We start from the raw sequence: 17,818 nt of genomic DNA on the forward strand, positions 1-17,818 counted from the left end.
GAGGGCAGTGTGTGTAAGAGAGGCCCTGCCCTGTGCTGAGTAAAGATATGTTCTGTGCAGCTCTTGTGTCCAAGTCTTCATTTATAACACATGCTTCTCCTCTGTTGTCAGGCGGCACGTTCCAAGTAGCATGGTCAAGAGGTTCATGTAGTTTAAAAAAAAAAGATTATACATATATATATATATATATATGCTGTCTCTAAGCTTGCACTCGTAATGCTGTGCAACCAATGAACAGTTTTCTGACCTTAGTGGGTTTTTTTCCAAGTGATTTTATTTTTCTGGTCTTGACCCAAAACCCATTGAAATTTGTTGAAGTCTGTTCATTTGGATGGGTTTTGGATCAGGTTTGTAAGTGGATCTCTTTCCCATCCTGTTCCATGTCAGACCAGTGTAATTGTCCTCTCTTCCCTGCCATCCCTGGGACAAGTGAAACTCAGGGATCCAAGCCCAACTTCAAGAATATTTTGTGAGCTGACATCATGGAGCTAACGATGGGGCTGGCATTTCTGCTTACGCTGACCATTTGCAACTACTTGGCATGCATGAATAAAAGAAGAATGCTATTTTCTTTGTCACTGATGTCTCAACAAATAAACACCTCCAATATGTTTAAATTTTTCATTTGTTCCTGTCACTTGTGAAGTTTCTGTTAATACTTCGGGGTACATAGAAGCACAGGTTTGTGATATTAAAACAGACCCTTGGGCCACAAAGAATGTTATTGTGCTTTGTGGTCAATAGATAAAGAAGAAGGAGCTACCATGATGCTTCTATGCAATAGCACAAGTTCTGCATGTGATGAAGGCTGATTTGGTTTTGAGCTCTTGCAAGTTACAGTTCACACACCCTGCAGCACCCTCATGTCCCTGCATCCAAAACACAAGAACTGCTTCCCAGAGTGTGCTTCCCTTAATTTGATGTTAATCATAACCAGCGTTAATGTTAAAAATTACACGAACATTACATTGATCTTGGCCGATATTTTTTCAGTAAGTGAACCGTGTATTTTTTAGTCACTACTTCATCTGCACAGTGAGATTACTATATAAATGGCATTCTGTTGAGATAACAGGGGAAAACAGTAAAGGAAGAGGATATTATTATGGAGTTTTCTATATGTACTCCATCAATAGAAATATGGTGTGGTACACAATCCTATTTTTGTTGGAGTATATTGTGAAATGCCCCTTATCTTAAATGGTGTGGATCAGTAAGCTGTAGGATTTTGTTATACTTGATTGCAAGCCTGATGTTTTCATACAATAGACTTCTTTATTCTTTACTCTTTCTCTCTTTCTGTAATTTGTAGCCTACATTGAAGATCTCACAAGATGTGTTGAACAAAGCAGAAGACTCATTATCGTGTTAACTCCAGACTATGTTCTCAGGAGAGGATGGAGTATTTTTGAGATGGAAAACAGACTCCATAACATGCTAGTCAGTGGAGAAATCAAAGTTATTTTGATTGAGTGTACTGAATTAAAAGGGAAAGTGAATTATCATGAAGTGGAATCTTTAAAGCACACCATCAAACTTCTCTCAGTGGTCAAGTGGAAAGGACCAAAAAGCAGCAAACTGAATTCTAAATTTTGGAAGCGCCTAGTCTTTGAAATGCCAGGGAAGAAAAAGGAGGTGGTGTCTCGACATCAGGTCCTGGATTCTGCAGAGCAGGGCCTTTTCGGAGACCTCCAGACTGTACCCTCGCTTGCTGTCACGGGCACTTCTGCCACGTTGGTAGAATCGCGGGCTGGTTTAACTGATTACCATCAAGCAGACTCTGTGCATATGAGACATTATTGCAGAGGATATGAATACGATGTGTCAGCAGCAACGTTGCCGGTAGCTTCCATAAGCAACCATCACACATACTGTAACATACCTTTGACACTACTAAACGGACAGCTACCTCTTAACAATGCCATGAAGGATCCCCAGGAGTTCCACAGGAACAACCCATTGCTACCTTTATCAGCGAAGGAGCTTAGCTTCACCAGTGATATTTGGTAGTGAAGATCAGGACTCTTGAGATGCTTCATGACCGTCATGAAGACATTTTTAACGAACATTGCCCTAACCCCATGGGGTGAGAAAACGTACTCGAAGTGGCGGCACACTTGTTTGCTTTTCTACTTGAACTTTTTTGTTTACATTTACAAATTATTGACAAAGGGGGCATTCTTTTGTAACTCAGCAATGTCCTTCCTGTCTTTTAATGTACAGTTTTATTGCTTCTTTAAAATGGAGGGGGGATAGAAAAAACATATCCCATCCTTTTACAGTAGGTTTACAATCTGGGATGGATAAAAGGTGACTGTATATGATCTCCAACATCCTTACATATTTAAGTAATAGTATTTGAAATACATGGAAGTTGTTGGGTTTTTCATATAGACTTCAGTACGGTTTGAAATTCTAATCATGCTACAAAAATGATTATCTCCTGCATAGACCACAAGGGGTGAATCATTCTCAAAAGGAAGGAGGAGGAAACCTTCCCAGTAACATAGTCTTGCAAAAACATTTTAGAAGATGACCAGCTGAAACAATGCAGAGGAAGCTTTGTCAATAAAGTGCATAGTAACAGTTACCGCAGAATAAATCACCTGCTCACATCAGCATCTCTTCATTTTATTATTGAGGCATGTTGTATTCCTAGTCAATGGTTAGCAACGTGGTTTTATTAAACAACTTACTAGAATACTGGAAGACGTTTAGGAGGATTTTAAACAGTTTTTCTGTCAATTGTAGGTTATTTCACAATTTTTTGCAGATTTTTAATGACTTTTTTTAAACAATTTAAGTCTATCTGTTAGTCAATTCATTAGTTTGAAATTTCTTAAGATCTCTTGAGCTCTTTTAAGATTTGTAGTACAGGCAATGTCATTTTACATAGGATTTTTTTCCCAAAATCAGTAATTACAATTTGAAATTAACCTTTTTGTGAGAACATCAGCAATAGAAACTAATTACTACAGCAATATTCAGAGGCAAAGTGCTAAATTATTTAGATTTACTAGTAGTCTGACTTCAATTGCAGTGATAATCACCTGAGACAGTTCTCTCTCTGCTTACCTACCTGTCAGTTTATGTACCTTTTAAATACAGTTGAAGCAGGAATATTTCTGCTGTCAGTGCAACTAGTGAAAAGTGATATTTCTGAGCAGCTGGCAAGGTCTTGCATTTCTCACTTACATGAGTGCTCCCATCAGTCAAATAGGATACTGTCGTCTATCTTTCATGGAAGGCATTCTTGCTGCTCGTGGATGAGATGTGTTATACAGGTGCTCGGCATCAAGCATTACTACTCAGTGAGCTGAGTTTTCTTCGGACCAGTATATTTCGTGGAGATTTCCATACTCAGTTGATTAAGGGTTGCAGAGTCAGACCATGGAGACAACAGTATTCAAGGAAAAAGCTCTAAGTATTGAAGGCAGAAGCCAGTTTTGCAGGTTTTGGCACAGCTTTAATGGAAACACAGTGGACATGAGAGTTTTGTCTCAGTAAGATCTGCTGGAGCAAGTTCCAAAAAACATTTTTAGGGCAGGCAACCTTGCCTGTATTTCCGTATGTTTTTAGTGTTGTTCTCTTTGATTGCATGAATAAAAGTTAGCACTCTGCACTCAGCTGCCTGTGGTTTCATCAGCAAACAAGTTCCTTGACATTTTGCAGTGGTTCCTAAATTGTACCCTACAGTTAAATGGAAACAAACACTGACCTAAGACTTAAAAGTATCCAGAATTGGCCCAAAGGCCATGAGAATGATCTCAAATGTGCAATAATTCATAGAGGTCGGTATTTTTCCATTGCTTCTTTCCCCCGTTCTTTATTCTGTGCCCTCTTACACCAGTTATTATCTGTAAGATTTTCATTGGGTTCTAACTAATACATGTTTCTCTTGGGTTTTTTTAGCATCATTATGCATTTGACACACACCGTAAATGGAAATCTAGAACAGATATTAATTTATTACACAGTATAGGATTATAAATTGCTCTTTCGTGAAGTTAAGTTCCAAACATATAGGTGTTTAATATACATATTTTTCTACTGAGAAAGAAAGTGATTTTACTCCATTATAAATATATGTATTTCAAGCTCCTCCCAGAAATTTACAAAATTTGCACTGTTTTATAAGTGTTACAGACTGTGTTTACACCGGCTATGTTCTTTAATGCAAAGTGTAATTTAAAAAAAGGAAAAAAACCTAAAAGAAAACCCTGCATGAAAAGAGCTGCATATGTTCAAATGAAAAGCTGTACTTTTCATTATTTTTCCTTTCCACTCTAGGATTACTCTAGAATCTGGTTAATTCACATAGAATGTTCAGTGAGATTTTAAACCTACTAGTTCTGTATTAAGCATGCAAACTCCAAAAACAAAAGAAAAATAACCCATACGCAGGTTGGTCTGCTTCTTTTTATTCCCAATGGGTAGCAAATTCATTTACCTGTTGATAATATGTCTCGTAGAGCAGTAGCTATTCAAAAGCAAAATGCAGTCATGTTTGCATTGAGGTAACATGAAAAGAACAGTTTTTCTGTCATTTTGCAAAAGCACATTGTGTGTCTGTGTATCAGTATCTTTTAGTTATAGATGACAAGTCACAATCTGCTTTAAGATTTCAAAGTGTGTATTGAGTACTGCGACAATATATACGTGAATCGGAACCGCCTGTACCCCTCTGCTTTTAGGATGGGGGTGGGGACCTGAGCTCAGGAGGCCTCTCGTTGGCTCACTTTCATGTGACAGCAGTATGACATGCTGGAGGCCAAGTGTTGCCATAGGTAGCACTTAAGGGTCTGCAAAAATGCTGTCAAACACTGCAACGTGTCCATCGGTGGGACATGGGTGGCACAGGGACCGGGAGCTTGTCCCACTGTGGAAATTACCTCCATAGCCACCCTCCAGCGGGGTCCCTCGTGGTGGCAGCAGGGTCAGGGCTTCGGTGGCAAAAACGTTCTAGCTCATTCAGGTGAACCTCATTAGGTGAAATAGAAGGGCATAAGGCCAGTTTGCTTTCCACTGTCTCACGCAAGCTGTGTCCTTATTGAGCTGGATTTGTCGGGGAAGAGGCACTGCCCTGACGGTGCTTGGTGCTGCATCTCGCTGTGCGGCTGCAGCCATCGGCACCACCGGCTGGTCCGGCTGTGCCTTCCCCAGCAGCAGCATCCCCAGCAGCAGCATCCTCAGCAGCAGCATCCCCAGCAGCAAACATCCCTACTGCAGCCACATGAGGCTTCTGGTCCAGGGCATGTTTGTTTTAAGGGCAGTTCGTTACAAGGTTTGGAAGCTACTGTTTGTGTACTTACCTTTGTGTGTGATGTGCTTCGGAAGCAATTATGGTTTGTAGGTTGTATATAAAATGAGCTAGAAATTGGAAAACTATTCAGATTTTTTATGTTGCTAAAGGAAGTTCAGAGAGAAAACCGTGCAATTTTAAATTAACAGAGTAACAGTAGAGTGAATCTTGGCGGTTCTTGGGGGCTGTGTGCTGGACCAGTGTTTTAATGATTAATATTCCTTTTGCTAGACAGTGGATGAGAACCCTGTATAAAGATATTGCCATACCCAGCCTACAGGTCTGCTCCAAAACCCATTCAAGCCAACAGGAGTTCCATCAGATTCAGCAGAACTTTGGATAAGGCCATAAAACCTTAGGTTTCCTGTGTACAGAGGAATAAAAAAGACAAAAGAGAGAGAAAGAAGTCAACAGACTAAGAAGTATTTGCTTATTTAATCTGCCTAAAATCAAGCTTATTTTTGTCCCTGTTTGGTGTGGATATGCTCCAGGACTGTCCAGCCTTGGGAAAGGAATTTTGTTCATTCTTTGTTATAAACAAGATAAGGACTTGGGAATAAATAACAGATACTTTTAAGGGAAAAAAAATAGTGATTTTTAAGGGCTTCTACTCTGCTTTCAGTAGCTCCTTTAATTCAACAGGCTTTCTCTGTTCATCCAAACACGTAAGCACATACTTAAATTCCTCTTAATTCAGTGAGAAATACTTTACTGAGCAGGGGCCTGGAAGAGTAGTTCAGTGCCAGAAATCACAGTATTTAGCAGCCGTTAGAACTGTGCCCTTACGGAGAGCCTCTGAGCAGCTTTTCCGATTTCAGTCTCTGAATAGATGCGAGTACTACGGCAGAACAGCTGTCAGGTCTCACAGCCCTGGTTACAAGAAATAAATGTTCAGTGCTTGTTAGCCTGGCAGTGACAGCTCCCTGGGAACTCAGTGAGAGAACTGTCTCAGAGAGAGACAGAAGAACCGTAGCTTTTTTCATTGTGTCCCAGTTGGGCAACTGGTAGCTTACCCCATGGGCAGTAGGACAGCTAGGTTAGAAATACCATCTGCAAGAAACCCCTATGTCCATGCAGCATTTCATGCCTCTTCTCTTGTGCAGGCTTTGAAGTTCGTGTTGGGGGCTGCAAAGTTACTGGGACAGTAAGAAATATATGGAGAGTGAGAAGAAGAGAGAGGAGGAAGAGAGCAGTCAGGGTCCAGGGTCTTCCAAGCAGAAACACTGATTCAATATAGCACAATGACAGCTCTTGCATGAACACGTCATGTTTGTCCACTATTCAACGGATGCTGTGCAAAGTTCCTCAGAAAAATACCATTTCTTGCAGCTCACTTGATTCTGAACCCTTGTCTTGATAATTTTAAAATTAAAATTCAGTTTTCTGTTGGTAGGGAAACTTTCTTGGTTTCTTCCAAAGGGGAAAAAGAAAAAACAGCTTCTTTACGTGTGTGGAAATTCCCCACAAAGTAAAAACTCACATTTTCTGCTGGTTCTGTGGGTTTGAAATTTTCATGTTAATGCCAGAAGTGTTACTAGATCACCTCTGGTGAGATGGGTGAGGTGACCAGTTTCTGCAGCACAGTGGATCCCATCGCTGGAGGTATGACTTCTGGCTCTGGCATTCCAGCAAACCCAACTGCTTGCTTTTGCCGTTGCCCTGTTCTACCAGATGTATGTTTCCAGTAAGCATGGTCCAGTCAGGAAGAAAGTTAATACCACTGTTTAGAACTGCCCCAACAGCAGTTCTGCAGCTCTTGCAACATGTAGTTGCTGGGTGCTGTATCAGTTTGCATCAGTACCATCCCCGGGGGTCTCAGTCTTGCAGTCTGCTGAGCAGTGCAATCACAGCCAGAGCCTGTTTTTCCAAAGCAATTAAGCCACACAGGAGTCAGATCTTATCAAAAGTCCACGGGAATTAGTCCTGGTCTTCAGTTCTTACATTAGCAGCATTAGTTAGTTGGGACTGTGAGAAATGACGGCTGCTCTGGGTGGCGAAGCTGGAAGAGCCGCGCCAAGGTGGCAGTGAACCAAGGAGCCCTTCCTTGTTCAGGTCAGGAGGAAAACGAGTACCTGAACATTGCAATGACCTTCATTTAATATAATCAATATTGGTCTATTTGCTTATAAAATAATGAAAAATACATAAAAGTACCTTCCTCCACGGTCTTGAGAGTATATAAGGTTTTAAAATTTAATAAAGGATAGTGATTAACAGTTCTGTTCTGTTTCTGCACTAGTTAGCACAGCAAATGTTAAAAATAGGGGATTTTGAAATACTTTGTTACAGGTAGGAAGCAAAATGTGAAAATGGAAAGTACTGGCACGTCACATTCTTGCAAACACAAAGAACAATGTTCTGAAATGTACTTCGCTTCCCTAAAGAAATGGCATGAAGTGTTTGTGATGGTGAAGGAAGGGCAGCTTTGCCACGCTTACCGCAAGGAGCCATTTGATCATTTCAATGCCACTGCAGAAGTTCAGAGGTTAATAAGGCTGCTCCAAAGAGGTATAAAACAATGTCTGTGAAAAAGGAAACATGAAGTAAAAGTTACTGAGCTTCGCCAGGATATTTGTCATGTAAGTGTAAAAGAGAAGCCCGGCCAATAGAAGCAGAACATGACCTGTCAGCATTTTCTCTTCATTGCAATATCATTGTACAGCTACAGACCAAGCAGTAAAGCAAATAAATAAAAATAATAAAAATATAGTTTGTCAGGCTGAGCCAGATTCTCACGGTAGGTATTCTATAAACAACTGCTCTAATTCATTTTGATAGAACATAATTGGCTTTACAAGGTTTTAAGAGCTTTCTTCTCATCAGGACGAACACAAAGACAAAACAATGTATTTTATACTAGATGAGTTTTGCAATTTCTTTTAGGACTGTAAAATAATTCCTTTGTACAAAGCAGTGGGTGGCAAATGTTTTCCTGCCTGCAAGTTTCCACTATGGGCATACAAAGTATTTTGCTGAAGTGAGAGCACCGACAGCTACTGCTGAACACGTTGGAGGTTGTAGATCAACAGGGCTACGTTTGCGTGCGGTGGGGCGCCCACCGTGCTCATGCATGGCAGGGTGGGCTCACGTATTTGGCTGAACAACACCTAGAGAATATAGCACCAGTTCTGGCTGTGCTCCTATTGCACAGAGGGTTTGCAAGGTCTCTGGTGCCCTCTTTTCATGGAGAAATGTAGGCAAGTCAAGGTGGAAATGAAAATTGTCAAAGGAAGAACTTGTTCCTCATTTCTTTCTAAATCAAATTTATTTGGGATTCAGAGCACGCCCTGGGATTTATGATGTGAAGGAGAGAATTAGTGATTCTCATGCAGAGAGCACAAGGGGCTTTGCTTTTACTATCAGGACATATTTTCATGAGAAATGCAGACCCTGACGTGGCCTAGACTCAATGTAAATTGGCCTCTTATGAGGTGACTCAAGAAGAGAAGGTCTAATGAGATGTGAAGAAGCTTTTAAAGTACAATATACTCTAATCAGTGTGTGTATGTGGCTTAAAGGTAACTTCTGTCAGCACCTGAAAGGGAGCATTTAATACTTAGTCCCCAAAAAACATTAGAGGCTCCGTATTCTGTGTAGGCTCTGCACAGAAAATTAACATCTATTCCACGAATTATAACAACCTTTAAAACCCTTAACGGCTCTTTGATTAAAGGATATCAAAGGCTTTATGATCATGAAACGATTAATCTAACACGTAACTCCACCGGGGACATGTTTTCATCCTCCCTTTAGCAAATGAAAAACAGGGTTAGGATCCATTTTGCTCAAGATCCTACCAAAATCCAAAGGCAGAACTGGGGCCGTGCCCACAGCCTCCCACTCCAGAGCTCTGACCAGTAAGTAGATAGTACTCCCTGGACCAGACTGGCCACCTCACAGCAGATGGCCTTGTCCTGGCTCTGTGGCCGCATCATCTCAACCAACAGAACAAGATTGTTCCAGTTTGTGTGGACAACCTCTGTGCCCTCCATGGGTCACACCACGGCTGTCCTGGGGGCCATGGGAGGGCTCTCCCGGAGTGAGTCGTGATGCTTCCTCGTGGGATGGATCAGCAGCTCTCCTGCGGAGAGGTGAAAAGGCAGAAGCTAATCAGCAGCAGCGAAGCGACTTTGGAAGGATGCAGACCGACAAGATGAGATGGCAGGAGATCTCTGCTCTGTAGCAAATTACTGGCAAAAGGAGACAGCGGGGGAAAAAATAAGACTGTGGATAATTTGTACCTAACAACCAGGCTGAACCCATGTCAGAGCTCTGGCTCTTATACTGCCAAACTGAGGGAAAATCTGAACAAAGTTCAAACTTCATTGCTAACACCCATCAACGTAATGAACAGAGAAAGCATCTGTGATACGACGGTGCCAGACTGTGAGGAAGGCTTCAGTCAGAAGTTTTCCTAACAATTTCTCCTTGCAAAATGCCTAATGCAATGCAGGTACGGGTGTACCTTAGTGTACGGACAATTCAAAGCAACCCCTTTATCGGGGAACAAGGGAGAGGGGCCTGAGACAGCAAAATAAAGGAGGACATTCATGAACTTGATGGACCTAGCCTGTCCTTGGCAGACTGCCCCGGCTGTGAAATGCGAGCAACACGAGTGCCCAGTGAGAAGAGTGATGTGGCAGGGACAGCCGAGCTGGGCGAGTGTATCTGAGAAGTGCCTCGGAGCAGCGATGTGGGGTAGAGAGGGGCAGGAGCTGAGCGGGTGAGGGGCTGGAGCCCACCATGGCCTGCGCTGAAGCCATGCCCGTGCTGGCAGCTGGTGTGTAGGGCATGGGCACTGCTTGGATGCAAGCGTGTCAACATCTCGTGGTCACTGCAGCCTGCTCTGAGACCCACAAGAAGGCTTCCAGAACTATTTAAGGTACCCAAATCCTGAGCTCCCCAGGGTCCAAAGAGAGGTAAATCCTGTCCAAACAGCTCTGTCTCCAGGAAACAGGCTGATAAGGGGCTAATAAAGGAAACAATAGTCATTAATTCAGGAACCTGTTTTAAATCCCTTTCTTAAACCGTCGACTATGTCTTGTAAACTCATCTTACTTGTCTTTAACATATTGAAGTCCCTGGAGAGAGTATCGAGGTAGCACTGAGGGTAGCAGGGAGTGTTTTCTGTGCAGTATAAAGCTGGTTGTGATCTTGTGGATTAGGTGGGACATGAGGCCTTAAGTGGCCACTTGCGAGGTCTGGGTACCACCCGTGAGGTCTGGGCACTGCCATCCCTGGGAGGAGAAGAGGACAGCAGTGGATATCGCCTGCACTGCACCACAAGCACTGGGACAGAGAGCTGGAGCAGCACAGCCCGACGAGCAGGGTACCCCGGCACCCCGCGGGCAGCCGAGCATCGCCGTGTCACGTCCACAGTCAGCAAAACAGAGGCAGCCCATGACAAGGGCTTCTCTTGCAAAACACAGCAATGTAACCTTTGAGCTGCTAATCATTTTTCCTTTTTGGCAGCCAAACAAATGTTACAAAAGAGTAATTCTCAGCATCCATTGTACCCTGAGGGTTAACAAACATGTGTAAGAAGAGCTCCAGATAGAGAGCTAGCAGCCTCTGCTTCTCTGTTAGTGTGTGGAGAGCTTTACTGAGGCTTGAGGGATGATGGGAGTTGTCTTTTCTTCTTCTTCTTTTTTTTTTTTTTTTTTTTTGGAGAAAAAAGGTCACAGAAATTGTCAGAGGAGCATGTGGAGCGATTATAGCAAAAGCACAGAAGCCTGTTAGAGAAACTTCCTGATTTTAAAAGCCTGACTTGTTATTTTACAGTAAGACTGTAAAGCACAAACTCTCCCCCAAAGAGCCAGGGAAAAGCGTGGTGGTTTGCGCAGGGCGTTGACAGAAGTTGGGGTGGGAGTGTGCAGAAGGGCAGGGATCAGTATCCATGTGAGATGGCTGACACTCATCTCACGCAGGGGTGGAGCCAGCAGCCTCCTTATCATGGGGGGACGCAGCACCCATCACCCTGCCACCCACAGCTGCTGCCATCCCACTGTCACTTCTCAGTGATGCTAATTGCTGATCATGGGGCTGTTTCTAGTGGACAGGCCTAGACCTCTCCTTTGGCAGCTTCTCCCTTTGCTGGGCAAAGAGGCTGAGGCCGGAGCAAGCCCAAAGACCGAATTATTGCTCGGTGTCAGCAGGGCAGGGATACGGTATGCAAGGGGTGGTGCAGGGATGCCCATCTGGGGCCAGCACCCAGGGCAAAGGGGTTCAAGTGCTGTCACTTCCTCAGCAACAGCACTTGAGTACACATATCCACCAGGCCCTGCTGGTATCTGATTTCTGATACCGAGTCCACCAGAGCCAGCAAAACCCGCAGGAACAGCGCTGGTGGCAGAACTACGATGTCAGAGTAAGACTGAAGTATCACCAGGTAACCTGCTCAGGACCCAATTTAACCAGTAGCAAGTTATTAGCTTCTTAAATAGTACTTTAAAATTGTGATGTGGAAGCCATGTTTTCACAAAGTAGCTGAAGCAGAACAAGCTCAGATAATCATCAGCCTCAGCGTGTCCCTACAGCTTTGCCTGGCATCTCTGGGAATGAAGCCTCCCGCTGGGCTGACCTCCCTCGCCCCAGCCTGCTCTGCTTTTCCCCAGGTTTGCGTGTGCTGGGGGTATCACTGCTGACCCCAGCCACCCTTGCTGATGATTTCACTTTTAACTTGCACTTTGCACTGAGCCGCGCCGTCAGTTCCCAGGCTGCGGGAAGGGAAAAGCTCCTCGTGGGCAGCCTGCAGCGCAGCGCTGGGGCAGCGAGGCTCACTGTAACATTGAGAAACCACATCTTGTGGTGCTTGGTTAATTTAGGAGCTTACCAGGTGACACCAAGAGACTGGGTGAAGGCTCTAGTGACACCTCCATCAGACCGTAGCCTGCAGCCTGGGCAGTTTTCTTACAGAATACGATGAATTCGGTGTATGTGTGAGCGGTGAGCCAGGGACGACAAGCTTTGTTAGAACAGAGCAACATTTCCTTAACTTTGCTGTCTTCCCTACAGGCTGTGGAGGAAGTGACTAACCCCTGAGCAGGCAGTCACGGACCCGGTGAGAGATTTCAGGTAGGTGTTGGAAGCTAAAAATGTGCTGGTGCCCTGTCTAGTCTTGGTGGTATTAGTCAAGCATAAGTCATAGCTCTACACCTAGGGCGGACTTCCCCATGGAAATCATAGATTGCTAACTTGGAGGGAGGAAGCAGTGGGGATTTTTTACACTAAGATAATAAAATAAAGGTCTCCAGCTGAGAGATCCATTTTGGGAGAGGAAAGATAATTTGCCAGAACAGGGGACAGCTGAAGTGAATAATGATATTCTGCTGCAAGTTGTGCTGCTCAAAAGCCAGTCAGACCAGTGCAGTTGCTAGGGATCTGTACCTGATTTCTCCAAGTGAGAATTTGTTCCGTTCATCTGAGGGGCTTAAAAGGAAGATTGTAATAACGCTGAGCATTTGGCTTCCATCGATCCAACGGCTTCTACCGAGGACAAAAAAAGAGCTGTGAGTTACAGGGTCTGCATTTTTGTAACTAGGCTAGTTAACGTGATGTGGCTTGGCAGAACTTGTGATTCCTCCTAACGTGGAGGCGAGTTACCAGATGTATTTTCAGTTTGCCATCTGAAGTAAAAAACTATGCTCTCCCCTTCCCAGTTTTACATGGGTAAGGCATCAAATACCGCACCAGATTTTAAGAAGTGAGCTGAAACCGTGCTCCCCACTCAAACCAGCCAAACCCTCCTGGTCAGCCGCACTGTAGAAGACCACAGCAGTCACAGCGTGGAGTTAACATTGCCCAGAGGCCAGAATCGTCCCTCCTGACCCCCACGTCCATCAGGTTCCAGCTCGACTAAAATGCAGTTACCTTTCTCCTAGCCTGCACCTCTGCCAAGGGCCCCAGTGCAGAGTCACCCTGGGGGCTGGCCCCCGTGAGCCCCCCCCGCTGCCTCTGCTGCCCTGCCTGAGCAGCTGGGAAGGCAAAACTGCAGAACATGCTCTCAAAAGGTTAAAAAAGAAAAATGCGATAGAAATGCTGGCCAAGTAAAGATCAGCATTGGAAGCTTTCTAATTCTCAGTTTGAGCTTGGACATGTGGAAAAAATAATAGTCATGAAAGGACTTGCAGGCCCTCCCAATCTAGATGAAGAATAAACAATACAAAGGGACACGGCAAAGAGAGAGAAAAAAAAAATAGATAAATTGTGATTATCCTCCCAGCAACTGTAACATGGAAATTAGGACAGGATACCAGGCAATGTAATGCCAGTATATGCATTGGAAAAGTGGAAGTGGCCACGAAGGGGATTAAATATAACTGGAAAAACAGCTAGCATCAGTTACGGGAGAATCATCAAAATAAGCCAGAAAGAGAAAGGGAATGGGGATACACAACAACAGCCTTCGCTACATTGTTCACAGAAATGTCAAGGGAAAACACAAACCCGTCCAGCCACACAAAAGTAAAGCGAATTGTTATCTGGCCAAGCAGGACGACATGTCTGGACAAGAAAGAAAACAATCGATCCCTGTGGGTAACCTAAATCCAGCAAAAAGAACAAAAAGGTTCAAGTATGTCACGTTAAACTGAAAGTTCTGGGTTTTGTTGTTGGGTCTTTTTTTTTTAATTCAATAACAAAACATCTAGGAAAAAATGTAAGTACTGTTGCTGTTTCAAAGCAGGAGGCGGCGCAGAACGTGCAGCTCAGAAGAGGTGTGTGAGGGCACGCGTGTGTGTTCAGTCACCACAAGGAACATCTCTGGGTTCGGAGAGCCGATTAAAGAGGAGAAAGTGCACAGTGCACGGGTGTGGGTCTGTGCCGGGGAAGCCCCCGGCACAGCCAGGCTGCTGAGCCACCCTCCGCCACATCCCAAAGCTGAGCATGGCTAGGGCCAGGGCCAGAGGGGAGCAGTGCTGGGCTGGCTGATACCGCAAAGTAACTTGCCACGTGGGGTGGGAGCGCAGCAGGCGATGGTGCGGGCTGCTGGCCGGTGCTCTGCTCGGAGACGCGAGTGGGTGAAAGGGGTGGCTCTGCCAGGGCTGTGCAGGGGACAGGTGCCACATACAGGGCCATGGGAGCTGCGCTGGCGGCCGGAGGTGAAAGGCGGACAGCCCCTGGCATCGGGCAGGCTCTGCTGGGGACCGTATCCTGTGCCGGTTGCTCAGGGTGAGCACAAGCCGCCTGCACAGGGTGGCCAGGGTGCAGGAGCTGCGTGCTCACGTGGAGGAAGAGAAACCATCTGGCAAGGGCTGTCCTCTGAGTTACAGCTGGGGTGCCCTAAAATTATCGGAGCGGAAAGCTCTGGAGGAAGTGTGATGGACCACGGTGGAGGGTGTCACTGTGCGAGGCTGTGACTCCTGTTGCGCCGCAGCAGGCCAGGTACGCCGCAAAATGCAAGCAACTGCTGCAGATCCCCAAGTTGTACAGACACCCCCGCTTTGGCCCTGCGAGGAAGGGGCCCATGTAGAAGTATCATCAGAGACAGAGTATAAAACCAGGGCAAACTGCCCACACTTGTGTTCACCTTCCCTACCAGCCAGGACTGCTGGCACCTGGCTCCCTGCCTGAGGAGGGAGCTCAGCCCTGGGCAGGCGGCGTGTGCTCCCCTGCCCCGCGGAGAGCTGGAGGCGCTGGGACAGCGCTGCTGACCAGGGGATGGGGGAGGCAGGGTCCGAGCTGGTGGGTGCAGTTGTGCTGGAAAGGCTTCAGTAGGAGCTGTGTGGCCTTGAGAAATTTTGAGTCAAAGGTAAGTTTTTTGAAATGCCATCTGTGTTTGCAGGAAATGCTGGTGTTTGCAGGGAGGCAGGAACCGCCGAGATGCCTCCTGGTTGGGGGGGTAGGCCGGGAAGTTCCACAGATAGAGTTCCAGTTGGACCTGCTGATGAGTTGGGTTCAGGTAGTGACTTACACCAAGTGCCTTACTGGGACAGGGCTCATCTTGGAAAGCCCGTGCCAAAATCCAGCACCCCTGGATCTGCTTCAGGGTCCGGGGGCTCAGCACCACGTGCTCCTCGGCTGAGCCTGATGCAGGGGGGTACCACCTGGGTGCTAAGCCAGCAGAGCTGCTGGATGGGGCATTCCCTGGGTGAGTTGTCCTGTTTTAGAAGAAACAGAGATGGTGACCTTGTAGGTGAGCAACAGCAGCAGCTCCAGAGCAATGGAGCAGGTCTGCCCTTCGCGCAATGCTTGTATAAATGCTCCTTTTCAGGCATAAACACATGACTGACCTCAAGCGAGTGGGCGAGCTGTGTTTTTTATTGCTATAAAATGATGCAGCGTTTACTGACAAAAGCAGATCAGGCAGCCGGTGGGGATTTTCAATCACAGAAAAGATTCAGTGGTCACTGAATGTTAATCCACAACTGTTTACAGAATCGTATTGTTACCACAGCATGTTGTTTTTCCTGTGCAGGAGTTAAAGAGTCTATTTTAATACAACATAATGATGTATGGTTATTAACTGACATATATATATATATATATAAAAAAACAGAGCGTCTGTGAAAATTACAGCTTTTAGAGGCTATGCAGTAATTTTATTTATGTATATATAATGGAAATCTAGATACTTTATATATAAATACATCTAGCTATGTGGGATATGTCCTACAGGAAACAAAGGAGGCTGGTGATAGATTCACATAAAACTTTATGATGTGGTTTTCTGGCTTTCAAGATATTGCTGATTTGTCTATTTAAAGACAAAACAAAAAAGCCTGAAACAGTACTTCAGAGACTTGGTTGTAAGCTTTCATGTTTAAATATCAAATGACTGTATTAGCCTCCTCCTCCTTTTAGTGTTAACTAATCCAAAGGAAAACGGCAGCAAGGGCAGATAAGGCATTGGGATGGGACTCGAGGGGGTGACACAGTTACGCCTGCCCGCGCTGCCACAGTGGATGTGTAAATGCACATAATGGCTGTTTTACTCCCACTCTTAGCGCATGAAGTTTATGAGCTCGTGGGCCGCCTATTACTTTATAACCTAGAACTGGGGCTTCTAGAAAGCAAAGAATTAAAGGTAAAGTCGGCCTTTTCCAAACCCGGAAGAATTTGCTTGCAGAAAGGGTGCCGCAGGAGTGCGGCACCCCAGAATTGCTCTGCAGAGGATTCCAGCCTCACCAGCTCTGCTTGGGATTGCTCGCCCCGTGACCTTGTGAGATGCTCAGGTCTCGCCTAGATGAAATGAGCTTTCACCCTTTCAAGCAACGTAAGCATGCAGGCTGCTTGGAGAAGGTATGAGAGCTCAAGGACTTAAAGACGTTTAATTGGTTTATGGAGCTAAACTCCTTAAAGAACTTAAGCTGCTGCAAAAAGGGAAGCTGGTTTAAATCCCCGGGTCTCCCTGCTGGAAGGCTAAGCCCTAGTGTGCTACAGGGTGTCAGGGCTGGGCTGTGGCTTGGCTACTGTAAAGCAGCCAGGCAGCCCTCTGGAGGGGATGGGATTCCTGGGTGGCACAGGAGGTGTCATGGTCAGGACATCTTGTTCGCCAGCTGCTTTGGACTAGTGAAACAGTCTGGGAGGCTGCTGAAAGCAGCTGCTGTTTGGGGAGGTCTGAGCACTCTTTCACTTACCCTGGGAACTGGAAAGTGAGAGATCCATGAGAAATGGAAACCAACAGGTCTGTTAACACATGGTGCCTTGATTTCTACTTTGTTGGGCTGGGGGTTGTTTTGGGTTTTGTCTGGTTTCTGCTTCAGCTGCTGGCTCTCATTAGGGCTTTTATTATTAAAATACCCACTGTTATTTCCTTGGGAGAAAATATAAAGTCACTTCTCTTTTTAGCAAGGTAAGAGCTTTAGCTATTCAAGGTGGGCACAGTAAGGCATTTTGTCCGCAGTTATTCGGTTTTGTGCCGCTTCCTTGTGCTGAATCCCAGCCTTCATTTCTGCTCTGCCCATTATTAGAAAGACGCTGGAACAGCAGCTCCAGCATCCACCTCAGCAAAGCCGTATGGGATGTAAAGTCCCTTTCCCGGTCTGCTCTGCTGCTGCAGCCGTGAGCCCATCAGCCCTTTTGGCACAGCGCTGCACCAAGGCGTTCCCGCGGATCTGCGGTGTTTGGCATGGTTTGTGATTGCCTCCAGGATGCAGTGCTGTGGGCAGTGTCCCAGCTGCGCCAGGCTGGCATGGGGAGAAAGGTCTGTGCCATGGCCCTTCCACCCCGCTGCACACAAGCTGGGCTTGCACGAACCGGGAACGAGCTGCAGAGGTGAATGTTTAAATGGGTTTAGGTCACTGAGCCATGTGCGCATACAGGTGTAGCCCTGTGCCTCTTGCTACGCTGCAGCTTTGTGCCCTCTCTGAGCTATGCAGCAATGATTTGGGATTTGTTTCCAGGTTATCAATAAAAGCAGGGAATACACCCAGCCTCAGAGCTGCGCAGACACATCCCTCGCCCACAGAACTTCCATGGCTAAATATCAGTGAATAACTGGCAGAGGCTGTAGTGAGACTACATATCGGTGAATGACTGCGCAGCGACTTCCCGTTCTTCCCAAGCCGCTAAACAACT

The 17,818-nt window shown here is 45.5% G+C and overlaps 1 protein-coding gene across 2 annotated transcripts in view; it reads left to right on the top strand.

Moving 5' to 3' along the window:
* IL1RAPL2 (interleukin 1 receptor accessory protein like 2) overlaps positions 1 to 4,911 on the top strand; it is a 393,210-nt gene extending 388,299 nt beyond the window's left edge. For both annotated transcript variants that reach the window (XM_055818354.1, XM_055818355.1), the window contains one exon: positions 1,313 to 4,911. In XM_055818354.1, the coding sequence (XP_055674329.1) occupies positions 1,313 to 2,010 (698 nt within the window). In that variant the 3' untranslated portion in view covers positions 2,011 to 4,911. The remainder of the gene's footprint in view (positions 1 to 1,312) is intronic.
* Positions 4,912 to 17,818: the final 12,907 nt, after the last annotated feature.

Source organism: Falco peregrinus, chromosome 13 (assembly GCF_023634155.1).
Source record: "Falco peregrinus isolate bFalPer1 chromosome 13, bFalPer1.pri, whole genome shotgun sequence".
In the NCBI taxonomy this organism is placed as follows: Eukaryota; Metazoa; Chordata; class Aves; order Falconiformes; family Falconidae; genus Falco; species Falco peregrinus.